General features: G+C 39.0%; 3 protein-coding genes across 8 annotated transcripts in view; 1 reads left to right on the forward strand and 2 right to left on the reverse strand.

Annotated features, from left to right (window-relative positions):
- LOC108673826 (gamma-aminobutyric acid receptor subunit alpha-2) overlaps nucleotides 1–8338 on the forward strand; it is a 38196-nt gene extending 29858 nt beyond the window's left edge. For 4 of the 6 annotated variants that reach the window (XM_018161704.2, XM_047881356.1, XM_047881357.1 and 1 more), the window contains 3 exons: nucleotides 1690–1842; nucleotides 4191–4435; nucleotides 5291–8338. In XM_018161704.2, coding sequence (XP_018017193.2) covers nucleotides 1690–1842; nucleotides 4191–4435; nucleotides 5291–6352 — 1460 coding nt within the window. In that variant the 3' untranslated portion in view covers nucleotides 6353–8338. Of the gene's footprint in view, nucleotides 1–1689; nucleotides 1843–4190; nucleotides 4436–4515; nucleotides 4743–5290 lie in introns of all 6 variants that reach the window. The other 2 variants (XM_018161705.2, XM_047881359.1) reach the window with 1 other exon arrangement.
- A 3385-nt stretch (nucleotides 8339–11723) lies between these two features.
- LOC108673817 (AN1-type zinc finger protein 4) lies at nucleotides 11724–16602 on the reverse strand. The gene is made up of 6 exons (XM_018161691.2): nucleotides 16439–16602; nucleotides 15742–15943; nucleotides 14891–15037; nucleotides 13986–14094; nucleotides 11885–13337; nucleotides 11724–11825 (listed from the first exon to the last, which is right to left on the reverse strand). Exons 1-5 carry the CDS (start codon nucleotides 16539–16541, stop codon nucleotides 11898–11900), a joined length of 2001 nt encoding a protein of 666 aa, XP_018017180.1. The 5' UTR covers nucleotides 16542–16602; the 3' UTR covers nucleotides 11724–11825; nucleotides 11885–11897.
- A 788-nt stretch (nucleotides 16603–17390) lies between these two features.
- LOC108673819 lies at nucleotides 17391–18597 on the reverse strand. The gene is made up of 2 exons (XM_018161692.2): nucleotides 18326–18597; nucleotides 17391–17760 (listed from the first exon to the last, which is right to left on the reverse strand). Exons 1-2 carry the CDS (start codon nucleotides 18355–18357, stop codon nucleotides 17391–17393), a joined length of 402 nt encoding a protein of 133 aa, XP_018017181.1. The 5' UTR covers nucleotides 18358–18597.
- Nucleotides 18598–19987: the final 1390 nt, after the last annotated feature.

The raw sequence follows: 19987 nt of genomic DNA on the forward strand, positions 1-19987 counted from the left end.
AATGTTATGCTGTGTTCCTTTGTAAATACTTCATAATGTTTGAATTCTGACTTCCTTTTGGAAGTCAAATGTGAGTGTTCATCGCTTAGACCATTTGATAAACAGATTGAAGCTCATTTGTTGTAATTCGATTAATGTTTTGTTGGTGTATCTTTGTAAATACTTCATGATGTATAAGTTCTACCTTCCTTTTGAATGTCTGGTGTGTGTGTGTGTGTGTGTGGTGTGTTAGTGCAAATCCCGATAGAGACTATCTGATGAGATAAAATTTCGATCGTGTTTCATCTCCAACTTGCAGGTGTGAGATTGTAATATCAGTGATAATTGATTGATAAATGGTGCTTAAGCAAGAAATAATGCCATGTCTTATACATCTATTGAGATTTGAAAAAAAAAGCATGACCTTATCAGTCCATCTTACCTCGCAGACAACCAGATCGATGTTTTCTTCACTAAATTGACTCAGAAATAACCTATAAGGATTATGCTAGTGCATAAAGTAAGTCAAATTTCATGATTTTCTTAGAAAGGATTATTGCGTTCAATAGCGGCTATTAAAGTGTTGCTTGAAAAAAATTTCGCACTTGAAAACTCCACGGACTTAACCACAAACTTTTAATTGTCTGCACGTAATTTATCCCAGAATTCCGCAGATAAATAGAATGTACCTCTTTTTTCAATTATTTCAAATGAGTAAATTTTACTTTATAAACGAGAATCATATGCCCAAAACCACCCTTTGAAGTTTTTAACTCTCTGTGTTATTTGTTATGATGATTATTGTGAATTGTAGCACTTCTTTCATCCATAGTCTATAAACGTTGGCCACGATCAGGCTGTTGGCTGTTGCTGTAATTTGAATGGTCAATTCGTTTTGGTACTTCATTTGTCTCTCAAAAATTTTCCTCGTGGAAACGTCTAACAAAATTGAACATATTATAATTTTGATTACTGCTGCGACACGAATATTTCAAAATTAGGAATTCCTATTTTCTCGAAAGGAATTGCTGAATTTCAGATTATGTACCTGACTCAACTTGTATTATTACCTGTATTATTTTTCATTTTCCTGCTTTTACCGCCAGCCCACTGAAATGTTAACTTGACGGGGAATTCGACTCTTCCCGAGCTGTTCCCGCAATTCACTATAATGATCTGCTTGACCTTCACGGAAAAAAATTCATCATTTGGATAAGCAGCCCTGGTAGTTCGCTATAATAGTCTATTCACCTTTCACTTCGTAGATCTCGAACTAAAATCAGTTTCCTTGGTAACCCCATTATTATATATTACTTTCACAGAAGAGATATCCACTCTGACTGAGCAGTCCACCCTAATGATTGGCTTTAATTTTACAGAGGAGATCTCTACTCTGACTGAGCAGTTCACCCTAATGATTTACTTGAATTTCACAGAGATCTCTACTCTGACTGAGCAGTCCACCCTAATGATTTGCTTGAATTTCACAGAGGAGATCTCTACTCTGACTGAGCTGTCCACCCTAATTATTGGCTTGAATTTCACAGAGGAGATCTCTACCCTGGTCAGTCCACTCTAATGATTTGCTTGAATTTCACACAGGAGATCTCCACTCTGAGCAGTCCACCCTAATTATTTGCTTGAATTTCACAGAGGAGATCTCTACTCTGACTGAGCAGTCCACCCTAATTATTGGCTTGAATTCTACAGAGGAGATCTCTACTCTGACGGTGAAGTTTCACCTGATGCGCTTGACTGGCTTCTTCATGCTGCAAGTGTACGTGCCTTGCATCCTGATCGTCTGCAGCTCTTGGGTCGGATTCTGGATCACCAAAAAAGATGCTCCAGGTCGCGTTTGCTTGGGTAAGACTATTCTTCACTTATTTAATTACAAGTACTTTCGATTGATTAAGAAGTTTTAATTATATTGAAGGGATTTGGTTTTCAAAATGCACTTTTTCTGATGAAAGCGTTTCAGATATATTTTTCAACATATTGTTGAAATTGAATATTGAATTATTGCTCCTGTATACAAATTCATTTGTTATTAGCTGTTGCACAAATCAAATTTGCTCATTAGAATCCGTCTAGAAGCATGCAACATCCTGCTCTTGTCAACTTATGAAAATGGAAAATTTAATTCCCTCGAGTGATGGTTATTATTTTATATGAGGAAATTTGGATTTTCATTCATTATAGCATATTCGTAGCTCATTAATTAGTCATACTCCAGTTCATGAACATAAAACACTAGAGGACGAGACCAACTTCGCTCGATGAAAATAAACTTTCAATTACCCCAAAATTGCAATCTATTTACAATGTACGTAACTAAAAGAATCAGTTTCAATATTGATATTGAAGTTATAAGATTTTCCAGCATGCTTCTTTCAGTTACTATGACCATCAAAATTTAAAATTACAGATTTCATTTGTTACCAGATCATGCTTGTGATAACGCGATACGTTGGGTATTGCGGAAAGAACAAATAGTTTTAAACTGCAATGTAAATTAAGCAGAGATTAAATCAAACTTTTATTTTACAGAGATTGGCAATTTATTTTACTCAGATTCCCAATTTACCGTTGATTTGTCATCGGAACAATTAACTGCTATTTATTTTGACCATTACATTGTTTTTACGTATGAATTGAAGAAAAATATTTGTCAGTTTTTCCAAGAAGCTAGTTTGAAAATACATTGTACAGTTTAAAATTATCCCTTTCGTATGGCTTTAATATATCCACGTTCGGAAGCATCTTTTAATTATTATTTTATTTGGTAAAAACTTTATCATTCTTTACTTCTACATTGCTGAATTTCTAATGTGAAAACCCTAAATTAAAACAAAATGATTATTTAAAAGAAGTTAAACTTAATCGCGTTGCCAAGCATAATATTTTATTCTTTTCTCTGCGGGTGGTGATTATAAATTATTGTCAAGCTAACTACTTAAATATTTCAGATAGATGTATATGATTAGATTATCATAAATACTTATTTTCTTTACATTGCACAGATGTCACCTGAAGGATGCTAAAAATGTTTCTTATGCAAGAATCAAAGACGCATAGAACCTATGCCTTTAGAACGATCATTTATGATTTTTGAAGGAATTTTATTATTAGCTGCGTCGCCTCATGATTTCCCGACTATCGAACGAAGTTACCCTGCACCATTGGACATCGTTCCGAGCCAATGTATTCAGTAAGTCGAGAGGAACACGTGCGGTGGCAGTGCAACTCAGGTAAGCCGGTGAACTGCGCGCATGTACACTCTGAAAAATTAATAGGATAAGATGTCAATTTTGGGGCACACTCTCTGCCCGTTGCATTAATGCACCTTTTGTCGGACCGAGCTGGGCCAGAGTGACCAGAACACAGGCTATAAGTGCATCGATATTTGGGAAAAGGTTCGCTCATTACTGCAAGTGTATGACCGTTAAGAATTACGTTTCCCACCTAAGAATAAACTATCTCTATAATTTTTTCATTTGACACAAGATGCTATATACATCATTTATTTTATTTTTTAACTTTGTGATTAATTTTCTGAGGATATCTCTTCGCTAACTAGCTTATACTGTGTCAACAACAATATATTTCAGCTCCAAGCTAAGTTAAGGTAAAAATAATCTCATAAAATCAACTTCATTCAGTCCACAAGCACAATGCGAATAAGAGCAAAGTCGTTGCAATAAGTCTCCGCTTGTATTCTGCGGGCACGGATGATCGTACAAAAACATTCTTTCATCACCTTCAAATTCATAATATGTCTATGAAATTAGTGGAGAAAAAAAATACATATTGTGGCCGTTCCTAAATTCGATAACATTTTCCATGCAAAGATTCTATTCAGGTGCGTCGCTTGGTAATCTAAACCTACACTCATGAAAGTATTTTTAAGCGCAAGAAATCCTTTAACGGGTATTTTAAGCAGCGTTACATGTAAATGTGCAAATTCAGCTTTTAAATTTTTATTTGCGGAACTTCTTTTTTTTTATATCGTGTGAGATGAAACTCTGACATTCTTATTCGCTATTATTTAACACTGACCTGGAGATGTTTTCACACGTGATCAAGTATGGTCTCTGGCATACGAACGTTTACTTTGAACCGAAGGCCTAATGCTGACGTCTAGATTCTGGGGGTTTTGGCAATTGGTGAGCCGCATTAAGTGAGTCAGCGCCCTTGCTCTCCTCCCTGTACAGGTGTCAACAATGTCCTCTGTATGACCAAGCTTGGCTTTGGTGGGCGCGACTTATTTCCACTGGTGCCCTATCCCACTGCCTTGGATTACTTCGTGCTTCTGTGTTTCTGGTTCACGTTCGCCACGATGATCGAGTACGCTGGCGTCAACTACTCACAGCGGTACGCTGTGGCTTCGCTGAACCTACTCAAAAAGCGCCAAGCCAAGCTCAGAGAAGAGGAAGAATATGTGGCTAAACTTGCGCGGGTGGGTCTTAAGCATGTGTCTTCCATTACTAGGATGTTGGGTCCCCTGATATTGTGCCTTTTCTCCCTTTGCATCGCCAGGTGTCACCACAATGCTTGCAATGGTTACTCTCGGGTTTGGCGATAGATCGTCTTACCCCGAAGTGGCCTACCCTACAGCACTTGATTACTTCGTCATCCTATGCTTGGCTTTCCTCTTCGCTGCTATCCTAGAGTGGACGTGCATCAACTACTTGGAGAGACACGCGAATAAAAGAAGGAAGAAGATGGAAAATCTCAAGAAGAAGATTGTAGAACAACTTACGACGGTGTGTTTCCACTCGGAAAGACCACTTGTTGCTCACATGCATGTGCATTCCTCTTGTTTTCTTCCTACAGGACATATACGAGAAGAAGTTTCTGTCTGTCTGAAGAAAATGTGTTCATTACCTGATCTATCTTGTTCCAATCCAAGCCGATAACCAAATATATGGTATCAGATAAGTGGCTGTTAATATAATTCTAGATTGAATTGAGCTATATTTTAAATTTGAAAAGCTTTGTTTTCAGGTCTGATAACACGCAATAAATGTCCGTTCGTCCACTGAAACCCGACATCTACTTTTATATATTACATGAATATTTCTTCAGAAACGTATTTTTTGTATGCATTGACTTGTCCATTTCGACCATGTAGACATTGAATCGTATTTATAGCCATATGAAATATTTATTCAAACATTTCAATCTCAATGAAGGTTTTAATACCTAATCTTTATGTATTTTGTCAGTAACTAGGTAAAGTTAGTTCATTTGACAACCTGCCCTCATTTCCTTGTGTATTCTGAAATATTAATTCAGTTTTGTTCGTGTGCAGGAGGGCGCAGGTTGCATCAAAGTGATCCCGTCGGTGCACACGTCACTGCTGGAGAGCTTCAAGGTTCATTTGACAGCTTTTCCTGCAGCTTCATCTGCAGCCAACACCGAAAAACCAAAACCTGACCCGAAAGCAAAACTCCTGCAAGCTCTGAAGCTACCCCTCTCCATGGTACCCAAGGTTGCCGATGAAGCGGCTCAGAAAGTTAGAGCTCATACTGTAGAGGTGCCACCTTTTGATCATCAGTCACAAGAACACCTCTCAGCAAGTAAGTCTGGATCAGAATCTTCGTTGGCGCCCAAACACACCCCGAAATTATTGCAAAGACTTCATGTACTGCAGAGACGATTATCCGCTCACGATATTGATGAAACTGCTTCGCAGGTGAGCTCTACTCTACCTTCTCCACAACCTTCACATCATCCTTCTCTGCAAGGCATGCCCATGTTTGGTCGGCCTCTGCCAAGCCCACCTATCCTGGAATCTTCTGCTGAAGGCCTACCCGGATCAACCGAAACTTCATCCACTATACGTGAATCTCCTTCACAAGCCCCCGGCTCTAGCATCACTGACCAGGCAACTCCATCCTTATCTCCTCGACTATCATCGTTGTCATCTCTACCATCAAGCGCTGGTCTTGTATCACCGACCATCACAACCACTCCTCCTCTTCCTGAAGATCCAGTTAAGTCTCCTCCTCCGGGAACTCCAAGTGCCGAGGCAACAAAGCCACAAACCCCGGTGCCAAGCACTCCTGTTGGTACGGTCATCAAAATAGAATCTGATCCACCTCCTCCGCCGCCACCCGTCAAGCAAACCATCACCGTGTGGCAGCTCTTGGTCAGGAAAAAGATGCTCATGAAAAACATGACGCCTGCTTGTGAGCTACCGTGTGAAGAAGATTTGCTTGACCGCTTCTCTGTAATTGACTTGTATTCCAGGCGGATTTTCCCGACACTTTTCTTCATATTATTCTCAATTTATTGGATTCTCTTTAACTATTACATCACTGATGAATTCCCAGGGGAAAAAATGGAAGCTCCGGACGGATTAGTCAACTGACCGAGGTCCACTTTCGTTTTTGTATCCGTGTATTATCTTTGTGTTACGTGTTGTGTCGAAAAGTTTTCTCTCAGTTTTGTCTAATTGCGTTAATTAATGTAATGATTAGTCTGTAATATGAGCATTGACAATACATTTCTTAAAAACTAAAAATTGTCATAAAATATTGTGGAATGATCGAAATAGTTCAACGTTTGTCTTTACCTGTTATTTTGAACATATTTCACAAATTCATCACACAAACTAATGCACAGGTTAGCAAGAATTTGTAACAAGCTATGCTGTCAGTCTCATTTTTTAAGTTTACTATCTTAACAACAAGTTGAAATGTATAATTTAAACGAGAGATTAATATTGAATACAAGCTATACGAAGAGATAAAGACTTTTCATTGGGCACAATCAAATAAGCGTTTGAATTGAATAAGTTGTATTCATTTCACTATGACCTGATCGCCCTCTCATGATAGCGCGTGATACTAAAATTTTTTGGTCATCACTCCGAGGTTTTGTCAATATTTTTTGTGTGTGTTGTCACCAAAACTATTCATCTCTTTCAGTTTCATATTATATTATCGATTTAAATTTCCACAGTCCTAACAATTTATGCTACGTTGATATTAAACCAATAATCAAATTATTTTTTTAATGTTCTTTGCTCTCCTTCGCACAACATTCACAAAAGATCTTTACAACATTATTGTCCAAAATACTAATTGCATTTTACGCACACTTACGCTATATATGTACAAATTCCATTGAGCCTAAAAAGAGGTGATTATTGCTGGCCTATGAGGTAATTCCTGGCGATTTGAAACAGCGCGAACGAGCTGAAGAAGAAAATTTGATGGCTATTGAGTATCGAGAAATCTAATAAGAAAACTTTTCTCTTCATTGTACAACTTAAGCTTGAAAATTTGGCTGATACGACGCTTCAGTGCAATTCCGTTACAAGCTATCAATGGTTGCGATGAATGTTGATCAACTATTGCATTAGTTTGATTTAGCTTTTATTCCTCAAAAATGATGTTTGCGTACAAAAATCAGGTCCTATTATTTAATATGCAATCGGAATCTTGCGGCGGATCCTCGTTTTTTGAAAAAATTTGCATTTTGTAAGCTTTAAATCTATTTCCGAGTGTTCAGAGCTCTGCGGCCTAACTGTTCCCTCTGTAGCAACGGATAATAAAAACCTGACGAATTAATAAAAGAAATTTGAACTAGAAGTGGATGAAAATTTCGTCGTTAAATTTTACTAACACTTATCTTGCCACGATTTCCATCGAATTTTCTGTTCACGATCATGTTTCTTTTAAATTCTTTCATAAAAATATCCAATAAATTGTGGCGATATTACGGTACCTCATTTAGGAATGAAAATTATACAAAACATGTAATGTAAAACTACCTCTCACATATTCAGAGCAGGCTCAGATTGAATGCCAACTAACTACAAAATTTGTACTCGGTTGTTTGCTTTCGCAATAAAAGAATTTTTGGTGCAATAATTAAATCTCACATGATGGTTGCCTTCTGATGGCTGGAAGAACTGTTAATTGCTCATCTAGCATAGGTCTGTGTGTTCTTAAAGTTAAGTGACTGTAATTGCGTACGTTATTCCTTCGGTTGTGTGGTGTTCAATCCAAGTTAGATTTAAAGGGTTGCCGAATGTGTCCCAAGCTCCAGTTTTCCCTCCTTCCTATCTTCTTGATTTCGCTGTATGTACTGAACGATGTAACCACGCATCAACATTTAGCAAACAATAAAATTACTTGTATAGTAATTCAAATTAGGCTACGCAACTTGATTTCGAGGAATTTGCGGAAATTATTTCATGTGGATGAAGTTAGGTACTATGAATGCACATTGATTGAGTAGAAATAAATTTACAATTTCAGTGACGCTATGAAGTTCTCTAAGGTAGTTCGCAAAATGAACAACTCACTAAATTTGATTACTTTGTAAAATAAACCATATCTGTAGCGTGTTCAGAGTTTCCTTCAATCCCCAAATCAAAATTATTGTCGTGTTCTGCAGAATCTGTAGGCAGAAACTCGAGTTTTATTTCTATCATTCAGACAATTCGTCCCCAAAAGATATCCAGTGACTTGAACCCCAATTCTTATCTCAAAATATAAGCATTTAACGAATCTGGATTTAAGACCTTGGCTGGCAGCTCGTTATTAGTCTGAAAGAAATAAATAAGTCGTTCATGAAAAATATCCTCCTAGAAGATATTTTTCGGTTATTGCCTTAATTAGCGTTCATAGAATCATAGTTGAATAGTGCGTTGTTCAATCAAAGCCATTCACATAAACGGCTTTGGATAGATAATTTTTTCTCACACAATACGACTGAAATTAAATTCAAAATTATGCCATATTAATCGTATCATCACTGGCAGCTGCATTGAGTCTAGTGCTCCGAATAAAAATGCTTTTGAAAATCGTAGATTTAAAATTAACTTCATTTGATTCGGAATTTTGAGTTTCTGAAGTTAAGGGTTTTGACGGTTTCTCAGTACGTATGGATAGTTTTATGTTAGCCTTGATCCATAGTGAATTTTGAACGGCTAATGTGTGCAATGTGCATTGAACATACAGTCGAAAAGCTCAGATTACACGCATATCAGAGTGAACAACTGGATTGCAGGACAGAGCTGTAAAATTATGACAAAGAGGAGGTTTGGCTTGCATTGGCATTGGAAGTCTTCAAATTTTATTTTAAAAACTGCTGTAAGATAAAGTTGGGGAACGAGGACAAAGTATCAACTTACAAAATGGTTCCAATATTTAGGAACGGATTGGTAATTTTACGATCTACTTGAGAATGATTTACAGTCTCTTACACATATAGTGAATATTGAGTATTCGACACATACTATTCAGCTTTAAAGACAGGTAATAGGTTCTTGGTTGTCAACGCTGCCTTCAAGTTGGTCGTTTGTGAGCCAGGCGGCTTATGATGTTTTTTGGTTACCGATTATTCCATTGATTTTAAACCTATTTATTTGCAATAGATTTATTGATGAGATGGCACCTTTCTAATCTTCGAACAACCCTCTCCTGCGGGCTCGCTCCAAGCTAATCTGCTTTAATCAATCGGTGTCGGCGGCAAGACAATTAGTGTTACAGGATCACTGCTGCTAACTCAGATGAATGCGAAGTGTGACTGGCGTTATCTCTATAAATTTGCGTTTCATTACCTTTCGCGGCAACTAAGCACAATAAATGTTCTTCTGTGGTATTTTCTAAGGTAAGTTTATTATTTGCCTACTTTTCGCCATTCTTCGGCTAAGTTCGCTATTATCTCAACTATAAGCTAACTCTTGGTCACACCATCTCATGTTCATCCCCTTATTAGTTCAGAGGTCGCATCCGACATGCGCAAAATTCGGAACGTTTGACGCTATAAAGTTAGATAGAACTTTTTCTAACTCGTGAACTATAGTATCTCGCAAAAATAAATGACAATGAAGGTAATTCTTTGGGTTTCGTGCTTTATATGTTCCTTCTTTCATGAGATTTTACTTCAATTTCGAGTGTCAGGGAATGTGCTTCGATTTTGTGTCAGTCAGTGCTATATTCTTGGTTGTCTCAGTAGTGGACTGATATTTCTACACCAATTTATAGGTTTACAGCCCTTAACGTTCCCAGTGGCGTCGCTGGGGGCTATTTTAAGGGAAAATATTTAGGGGGCTCTTCAAAATGTTACTAAGCCCTCTCTAAATTTTATGTTCCTTTACGGAAACTATTATTATACTATGATTTGTTACAAAAATATGCCATCAAATTTAATTTAAAATGGCTTGAACATAGTGAAATAAATAATCGTACAGCCAGTCATTTTTAGCTTTAATATGAATGATCATTAATCTCATGAGATTAATTTTGGCAACCCTTTCAATCTTTGTCGATCTTTGAAACCTAGTGATGACTCTGTGTAGGCCCCAATGCTAAAAGTTCATGAATCCGTTCAATTGACCGTAACACCATTCAACTAGGTTTCTGTGCAGACCTTACCTAACATTTATCACGCCGTGAAACTATTCAGTTATGTTCCTTGGCAAAATTTACCTTAAAGGCCACTCGTGTGATTAGGCAGACCTGGCCTATAATTTATGGAACATGCTATTTATTTGTATTCCATCTTTTGACACTAGTGGGGAGGAAAAATTGTCATAGCTTCTATCAGAAGCCAAAATTTTAAACACAGCTTCCATGTAACGCAACCCCTAGACGCTTAATTTCATTGTGCAATATTTTGGTTTGCACCATAATATTGCGTGACTAGGAGCCATATTGAGCGATTGTGCAATATATTACACAATCACTCCCCTAGACACACTATATATTGCGCGAACAGTCCCTGCCAGACTTTCATGAAGTCAACATGTTGAGTGAAACTGAATCGTGTTATGTCATCATTATGTAGCCTAAAGTCGTAGAATATGAAAAAGAAGGCTCGTAGATAGAGAGAAATAGTCCAAGTAATTGTTTACTCACAGGGAAAAGTTTATTCACAAAAAGTTACTAAATTGTAAATGAACTGAGAGTACTTTTTATTCAGTATCTCGTACTGCTTCCCTTTTTTGAACCATTAGTATTATCTTCACATTTAAACTTCAATAAAGCTTCGCGACCATTTTAAAGTTTAATGAAGTCTAGAAGCAGTTTCGTTCGCCCGCCATGATGAGAACGCGATTGACAAAACCACTTCGAAAGAAAGCTAGGCTAGGGTTGCACCAAGCAAATGTTGCGCAATGTAGCCCCCTAGACGGCGTAAGTTTTTTTTAGTTTGTGCAATATATTTTCAAGTTCTTGAAAATCACACAATATATTACGCCACCCGTCAATATTTCCCCTAGACATTCAACATTATTGCGCAAAACAAAATATTGCGCAATATTAGTGTGTGTCTAGATGCAGCTTTAGACGTGCAATGCTCACGCACAACAGGTGTTCAGATGTTGAGAATTTTCAATTTAATTTAGGATGAGGTGCGGCACGTAACCCTATTTTTACGGAATGTACAAAAATTCCGATGAATTATCACTTGAATACTCTCATCCCGATACTATTTTAATGAACAATTTTATTATGACAAAGCTCTTTTCACTGTAATCACTAATCATATGTTTAGGAGAAGAAAAAACAGAGTTCACGCAATGGATACATTATTCTTTCGTACATTTATATCACAGAAGAGAAATGCTATCCTATTTGTAGCCTATAATTATTCAGGTAAGTAATAGAGATATACAAGCAATTAAAGCCAGCAAATGATTTTAACGTAGACTATTTTGTCTCTTTTTGATACTTCGCTGGCAATGGGTCCTACTCTGCTTCCTCTTAGGTGTCGCTATTGAAACGAACTCTTATGTATTCTTTCCTTCAATTTGAACACCCTCTTTAAAATGCGGTAGGAGCTCAAGTTGATTCAGCTTTCATTTACTCTTGGTACATTTTATTTTATTAACAATAATTAAAAAAAATAGATGTTTTTTGACGAAAAGTGCTTGGTTTTAAAATTTGTGAGATCTCCGACTAAATTTTTGGTAGTTTTTGAGGTTCAACTAAAGGGTTGGCGATCTGCAGGAGATTGCGTCCCTCTGTCTTATAATCGTGACTGCAGCTGTGTGCTTCGGAATATCTATGTTGAGCACAAAAAAGTCCCCCACAACGGCAATTGTACGTAGAAGAGATCTGAATCCTCCTACCGCATTGAGCGCATCTTGGTTTTCGTCCTCCAGCACGTTTTTTTCGACTAGGTGTAACCGGCGGGAGGCGAGCAGGTGAGGCTGGGATGTGGCCACGACCACTTACTGGCCTTCGAGGCTTCTTTGCTTGGTCAGGCGTGGTTTTTCTAGATGAAAATTGGGATGCTGCGACCTGGGAACGAATGAGCTCACGAAAAAATTCCGTTTGTTCCGCTGAACCTGATGATCCCATAGTGTTGGCGAAAAGGCCACTGTTCGCGCTAGAGGGTTTCGACATGATACCGAATGACGACGTCATCGGGGTTTTTACTTTCCTAGGTGTTACTCCGTGACTTGTGCGACTAATGTTATTAAATTCCCTAAAAGTTTTATGGTCTGATTTAGCACCAAATGACTGTGACGCTTGGTCTAGCGATCTTCTTCTAGAAGAATTTAAAATGTTCATCAAGTCCATTAGTTGAGGGTTGGGGTCACGAAGCTGAATTTTTTCTCTAAAGCTCTCTGGAGTTGATCCGGGCCGTCTTTCTAGTATTTCAGGGGATGTTCTGGGTCTATTATCAAAATCCCGTGGAATTGGGAGCCTGTCGAAATTGTTGTGCGAACTATACAGAGGATCAACCTCTCTACGAGGTCTCGTTTGGGGAGGGTAGAAAGGCATTGGAGGATTAAATCTACGAGGAGGTGCATTTGGAAGGGAAGCCATAGCTGGCTCCTGATTTATGCTTTTCGGCCCAGCCTCTCTCCCATGCCTAACTAAAGACTGCCTATAAGATGAATAACCATTTACATCCGCTCTCTCTGCCGTCGCAGCACCACTAACCATAGTGCCAATTTTACTAGGTACATCTTCTTCCACCTTCCCCAGTCTAATTCGGTTGTTCTTGGACCTTATATCATCAAGAGGTCGTTTGCCGGAAAAGTCGATAGATCTTGGCGGCAGAGAGTGTGGAAATTCGTCCGATATTACCGCCGTACGGGACACGCTTGTCTTTCTGAGCTCCAAAGATCGTTGTTCCTGTGTAGATGGCCTAGTGCTCATTTTCCTTGTATGTATCTTACGAAGTCCTCCACTTTTGGGCTTGCGTTGTTCGACCTTAGCTGCTTTGACTTTTGGTGTGATGTCGCTAACGAGGTCTGGTGGAATGCTGGAGAAATGTTGTTTGCCTTCAACAGCTTTGTTTGCCACTGGCTTCACTTGGACAGCGCTGTTCTTGGTACCTTGAGCAGTTGATTTCTTCCTTCCACCAGAGAGAGGTTTTTTCTTCTTCTGCAGGTAACGTAAATTATAATCAGAGATTCATCATATTTCGGAACATGTGGTAAATAACAACCAATGGCATAATGCAATATCTTACATGATGCCAGATTATTTCGACTTTGCCAAAATCGAACACATTATATCTTAATTTGTTCAAACAGTATTTGAACGCAAAAGTCATGTTTTTTTAAGCTTGAAAATTACGAGTATAATATATGTTCGAGGAATCTGCCTGTGCGTCGTCCGTCATTCAGATGCCTTCTATCTCAAGTGCAAGAAAGTATTAAGATCATTAATTGCTTAAAGCACATATTAGCCATTAACAATTTCTTGGATAGCAGCACCATCAACGAAAGTTCAATGATACAATTAAAAGTTAAGCAATTCTTGACTAATTGAATTTTTTGAAATAATGATGGAGCTGGTATCCGAACAGTTTTTAATACAAATTTGTTGCTTTTAAATCCTTGGTTATTAATGACCGACCACCATAACTACATTATTTTTTACACTTCCGTATTTCCGAAAACAATTGAGCTACCTACACACTTCTCAATGCTCACTTCTCATAGAACTTGGGAATGAATTCCTAGAATTCGTCGACCTTCATCTATTTTGCATTGACTAATCCTAGAAAGTATACAAAACTGGATTTACTTTGGCATTGAGCTTGATCGCCTCCATCTTGGCCCTGAGCTGCTCCAGAGTGGACTGCGTCTTGGCATCTTCGTCAGCTCTAGAGCCCAGGGAGCGCTCCAACGCTCCGCTGGAAACAAATACAGTGTCAGCCGTAGTCTAAACGGGCGAAAAATGTTATAATAGTTAGTTAGATGGAGCCTGGAAGTTCATTGTTAATTTGTTAGTTAGATGGAGCCTGGAAGTTCATTGGGCAAGAACCTTGGCTCCCAGGCACACCAATTAGATTCGACGTTGAATTAACTAAATAAACTTTTAATCAAGGAAGTTGATTACAACCTGAATGACAATTTCGTAAACACCTCTTCATGAGACAGTAGGAAACTTTTCAGCTAAGGACGAAATCGTTTGTTATCTTTCACTGTAAAGTTAATTTTTCTAATAGATCATTGGTAATGACTGAAGGTCTTCTACTTTGCTCCTCATCAAGACTGTTTTTGCAGCCGTCTTTCCGCAAAATTCATCGTCACTCATGATGTTCTCACTAATATTTTCACAATGTACTCCACTGATTTGGCTATCGATATTAATCGATTTGATAGCCTGGGCACAGAAACGGACAAGCATCTCGTAGTGGGCAGGATCCTCAATAGATGGAGGCACTTTAAATAACGTAAATAAATGTAGCCAAGATCGGATAGTTCGTAATGGCATCCATGGTTTCCCAAGAAATCTAGCTACACGGCGCACTTACGCTAAACGGCGGCCGCAGCGCTGCGGGCGGCGGCGTAAATTAAAAACGGTAAAAACATGCCTCGTGTGTTTTAGTATTGACTAAGGTCCGTCATTTAGATGTATTCAGATTTATTCGTCATTTAGATTTAACATTTGAAAAAATTATAGCAGTTACGAATGGTTTAACAGACCCAGGTGTGCTGGAGGCCCAGCTCTGGTTGAGGGGAGAGAACGACCCATCCTCGTGCTCCATGACCCGGTACAGGTTCACGGAGTCGCCGTCTCGCAGCACCAGCAGCGTCACGGCCCGACCTCCTGACGAGTCCCACAGTTCGTCTCTGGACAAATTGTGCTCAGTGCTAACACACTTTGGAAATTCTAAAAAATATATGAAACACTTTTATAGAGTAATCAACTCAATCGTAGAGAAATTTTCTAAAGAATTTGGAGCCCTCGCTTATTTTCGAAAATTTCAATTTCAAAACGTTAAAAACAATTTTAAAATAAAATTTACATTGGCTGGACAAGATGTATTTTTTTGCAGAATAGAACATATGTTTGGCCATTTTTGGTAAGAATATGAACCTTCTCATACTAGAATCTCGCGGTTTGAAAGAAGAAGCGACGACAATCTTTAATTTAAAGAATCTATTGAACGAAATCAACCTATTGAGTCTAAATTCTTTGACTTAAAAAGTATTCCTGTCTCCCAGTTCTAATTTACAACATCCCTGAACTTTCTTTTTGTAAATCTTATATGCGTTTCACGGAAAATGTATGATTTCCAATACCTAGAGCTTTAAAAATCTCTTCTAATAATAGTTAAATTCTCAATCCCTTGAGTTTTCAATGCCACTATTACAACATCTAGATTTTCAATCACAAGAGTTTGCAATGCCACTTATACAATAATTGGATGAACTCGATGTCTCGTCTAGTCACTTAACAAGCCTCGTGTGTTCTAGGGAAGATTTCTACAATTTTCTTAGCCTAAAGGTCTCGGGTCTCTTGAACTACCTTTTAGTCATCAGCCCTTCATTACCTTCTCTCGTCCATGATCTCGCTGACTTCTCTGAGCAAGAGGTCGTCAGGTGGCAGGTTCCTCCTGGCGTTCACGGGGCCGCCCTTGAGGCTGATCACGAGACGCAGCACTGAGCCGTGCGTCACGCCCTGCTGCTGCAGCGGCACGTCGTCCTGAAGCTCCTGCTGGCCCAGCAGAAGGTGCTGCTGGCTCCACACCAGGCCTGGAAAACACCAGTACTGATTAACCTGAGAAATCATATTGAATTGTAGAGGGTTTGCAGGTGAGTATTTTCAAAGAATGATGCAACTTTATTTGAGTATGGAACTATGAGGAAAAATTAACAAATTTTCTGTCGGTATCGTGGCATTCTTGTGCTTTCTTTTAGGTATTCTCACCTTCTTCCACCAAGAAAGAAGAAGAGGATAAAAAGCGAACATTGTAATCGAAATTTGCAATTTTTTTTTGATACGTGGCGAAGAAATCCAAAAAACTGCCATCCTACCTCTTTGAAACTCATTGTTATGTTCAAGAAAAGTGGCCTTTTTGTGTACATGAAGAATGCTTTTTTTATGTTTTTAAAAGTGGCAAGGCCAAACAACAGTTTAGTGGTTATCCACGAAAGAAATTCAATAGATTGTGTCCAAAAGAATGACATAAGTAACCTACACACAAAACTTAAAATTGTCGCAATTTGAGACTAGATTCAAGTGAGCACCTTCGGTTCTGTGCAGCAGGTTTTTGAGGCCCCACGCGGTTTCTCTGGATGACACCCGCACCCTGAAAGTGGTGCCCGTAAGAGTCTGGATTTGAATTTCCATGAGTTCTTCATCATCGTCTTCGTTGTCTGGATCATCGAAACTCTCCGAGTGCGCCAGACGGTCCCGGTAGAAGGGGGAATTGGACAGACGCGAAGGTGCAGGAGAACGGTAACTGTTGCAGGGACAAAGTGGTCGAGGTAGGTAGACTTGAGATTTTATTTGAGAGTCTGACATCATTTAATTTCAATCATTTAATCGTATCAACGGTATCAATACTAATTTCAAGAGGTAAGGAAATATACTGTACAAAAAAAACATGTTGGTCATGAGCGCAAAGCTCGTAATATATTCATTTGACCATAGCAGTAACAAAACGCTCAGTCACAATATATAACTTATTGCATGGAAACCCGTTGATTGCTTTCTCTAGTAGGTCCAATAACGAATAAAGTTGGCTTATTTATATGATTTGAAATCGGCTGCCTCTTTCTCAATCGTCGCGTATCCTTGCACAATGCACGACTTCTCTGCGCAGCTCTAATTCTTGCAACTTTTCGTCCTGTTGTAATGTTTGAATTTCACTGAAGTATTGCCTAGCACTGTTGCAATACTCATGCACCCTCTGGCTTCCTTGTACAACTCGTCGCTTTACTACACTCATCCGCTGGCTTCCTCGTACAACTCGTCGCTTTACTACACTCACCCGCTGGCTTCCTCGTACAACTCGTCGCTTTACTACACTCACCCGCTGGCTTCCTCGTACAACTCGTCGCTTTACTACACTCACCCGCTGGCTTCCTCGTACAACTCGTCGCATTACTACACTCACCCGCTGGCTTCCTCGTACAACTCGTCGCTTTACTACACTCACCCGCTGGCTTCCTCGTACAACTCGTCGCTTTACTACACTCACCCACTAGCTTCCTCGTACAACTCGTCGCTTTCGTCGGTGTCGTACAAGTAAAGAGGGCTGAGCTCGTTAACTTTGGATCCTAAATTGCTTGTTTTGGTGTCGCTTCCAGAGGCCGGAACCTGACCTGATGACTCATTTTTGCTTGCATTATTGTTATCTTCAAATTCATCCTCGGTTATCAATGCGTCATGTCCGTCAGTTAGAGATTTGAATTGGGTTTCTATGGCGCTGTTCTTTTTGTTTTCGTTGGTTTTGTTCGTATTGTTGTTGTTGACAGCCGCCTTATTGGGTGTGATGTTCTCAGCTCGCGGTGTCCCATCCTCGTCGTCCATGTCCGATGCGTCCCAGGACAAGTCCAGCGACGTCCTAATGGGCAAAGGAAAAATATGTAATTTCCTCCTCTCCTTCGGAAAGCGAAAACTACATTTTAAAAACCCTATACAACTGTGATTGGTGGTCAAACGGAAAGGTTTTTGTATGTCTTATTCGTGTTCCTTATCGACTTCTCGAAATATCAGCATAAATAATCCAGGGCTTTAAGAAATTCATCGCATTCATCTCGTTGGATTACAACAAATGATTCGTTCCTGCTAATTTGTAGGCTGAAAAGTTCAATCCAGTCACAAGAGATTGAATTATAGGTAATTGGTTACGATAACTTTTGTACTGTGATGAATCAATGAAATATATCAGTTAGGAAACCTCCTCCCTTTTATATATAAATGGTTGTTTCAATAGCACAATAGAACAATTTACAAGACCAGGCTCCTACCGACAAAATGTTAGCTAGATTACTTAGCATGCACATATATTTTTTTCTTTCTTACTACATCAATAAAGTACAAATTTATTTCATAGACCTGTTATTTATTTGCTGTGTAAAACTTATAATAAACTAAACTAATAAAATTAAGTTTTAAATCACACCCACCTGTCCATTAAGGACTTTTTGCGTCCCTTCATACCGTCGGCGCTTCCCGAGTTCTTGAATTGCGACGCAAGTTTCGCTATAAAACAAGTGGCATTCTGAGGCTCCGCCACCCGTCCCTGATCGATTGGAGTTGTGATTGTTCGTGACTACTGGACAGTTGAGGGCTGCAGTCCATTTGTTCTGCTAGGCCGTACCTCAGCAACACCTCATCACAAAGGCAAAAACTATCATTGAATATTGACGCCTAAATTCATCGCTAGACCCTCTGCCTGGAGAAAGAAGTCATTGACTTCCAGCGGCAAAAAAAAACTTCAAATGACGAGATTCGACGGGAATCCAATAACACAAAAAACAAACACGGACATGAGATTGGACAATTTTGCACCAGGTGCAACAGAAAATATTTAATCAACAGCGAAGATTTTCAATAAAATTTTGAACTAGAAGTATTATCACACATTATAATCGTGTGTATGACAAGTTTCGATTATAATAATATTTGTTAAGGTGCTTAACCACGAGATCTGTTGCGGCGCCCAATTAAACTTTAAAATGCCAATTATGACTAATAATCATGTCAATGGCCTCGTGTAAAGAGTTACTGGACCCGTAGCCAGTAGCCCCTGTATACACAGGGCTGGTGGTAAGGTGGTTTGTGGCGTTTACCAATTGACGGATGTAATAACCGCCGCTTCTTTCCCCGCGTACCAGCTCCCTAATGGTTTGGTTAATCAGTAAATTGCAATTAGGGATGAAATACCCAATAAGTAGTCTCCTAAATAATGGCATATACGAGTTTTGTGTAAGTAGTAAGTGGGAATAGTGGACGTCCTTCCGCAAGGTGTGATGTTCATGTTACTCATCTCAGAGTTCAAAATTTGTCTCCATTCTCAAATAGAGCACATTTTTACGATCTGCTGGATTACTTGAATGTTCTTATTAAAAAATATAACTCAGTACTCAGTGCAGTGAGTGACAGAGAGCGCATTTTCTCGTCGACGAAAACGTGAAGTCACGGACGGACAGACAGACAGATGGACGGACGGACAGACAGACGGATATAGCGAGCACAATAGCGCCTATTTTCCATAAATGAGAAAATCCGCTAAAAAGTATCGAACTGTGGAACCATTTTCTCCGGTATTAATTGAAGGTCGAGAATACAAACAAAACCTTGGCCCTGGGTTACGCTGAAGAATTCGCATTATTGATGTACGTCATGGCGTGTCAAGCGAACAAGGGCTTTGCGATAATTACTTTAGCATAAACCAGGAAGCTTTGCTTCATAATGGCTCTTTGTGTAAAAATGAGCTTGGCGCTGAATAATTCCTAAGTCATTAACTAAAAGTCATTAACTAATTGAATTACTATTGCACCAAGTGCGCGTGCTCGGGTATAAAGTTTGATGGAATTTGGCGACAAATTCGTGTGCGTTCCAGTCGATGTCTGCGGCTTTCGTGAGGTAATAATCTTTTTGTACCGAATAATTTCTGTTGGTAATATCTTGAGCCTCAAATTAGCACAGATAGCATTGGAGACTCGAGTCTAGCAGTCTGGGCAAGGTCGAATGGCGCGTGCATTTTTTCAATTATCCGAGTTAGCTGAGCGTGGACGAGATTTATTTTTACATTCTTAGGCACAGTAATTTCGTCCATTCGATCA

Source organism: Hyalella azteca, unplaced genomic scaffold (genome assembly GCF_000764305.2).
Source record: "Hyalella azteca isolate HAZT.00-mixed unplaced genomic scaffold, Hazt_2.0.2 contig7695, whole genome shotgun sequence".
NCBI classification, from domain to species: Eukaryota; Metazoa; Arthropoda; class Malacostraca; order Amphipoda; family Hyalellidae; genus Hyalella; species Hyalella azteca.

What these genes read in the sequence shown, in the direction of transcription:
- LOC108673817 (XM_018161691.2), bottom strand. Translation starts at nt 16,541, where the DNA reads ATGGAAATTCAAATCCAGACTCTTACGGGCACCACTTTCAGGGTGCGG. An exon ending in CCTGCTGCACAGAACCGAAG is followed by an intron (nt 15,944 to 16,438) that starts GTGCTCACTTGA and finishes GGTGTTTTCCAG; the next exon opens with GCCTGGTGTGGAGCCAGCAG. An exon ending in TGGGCCTCCAGCACACCTGG is followed by an intron (nt 14,095 to 14,890) that starts GTCTGTTAAACC and finishes ATTTGTTTCCAG; the next exon opens with CGGAGCGTTGGAGCGCTCCC.
- LOC108673819 (XM_018161692.2), bottom strand. Translation starts at nt 18,357, where the DNA reads ATGAAGGGACGCAAAAAGTCCTTAATGGACAG. An exon ending in AAAAAGTCCTTAATGGACAG is followed by an intron (nt 17,761 to 18,325) that starts GTGGGTGTGATT and finishes TTTGCCCATTAG; the next exon opens with GACGTCGCTGGACTTGTCCT.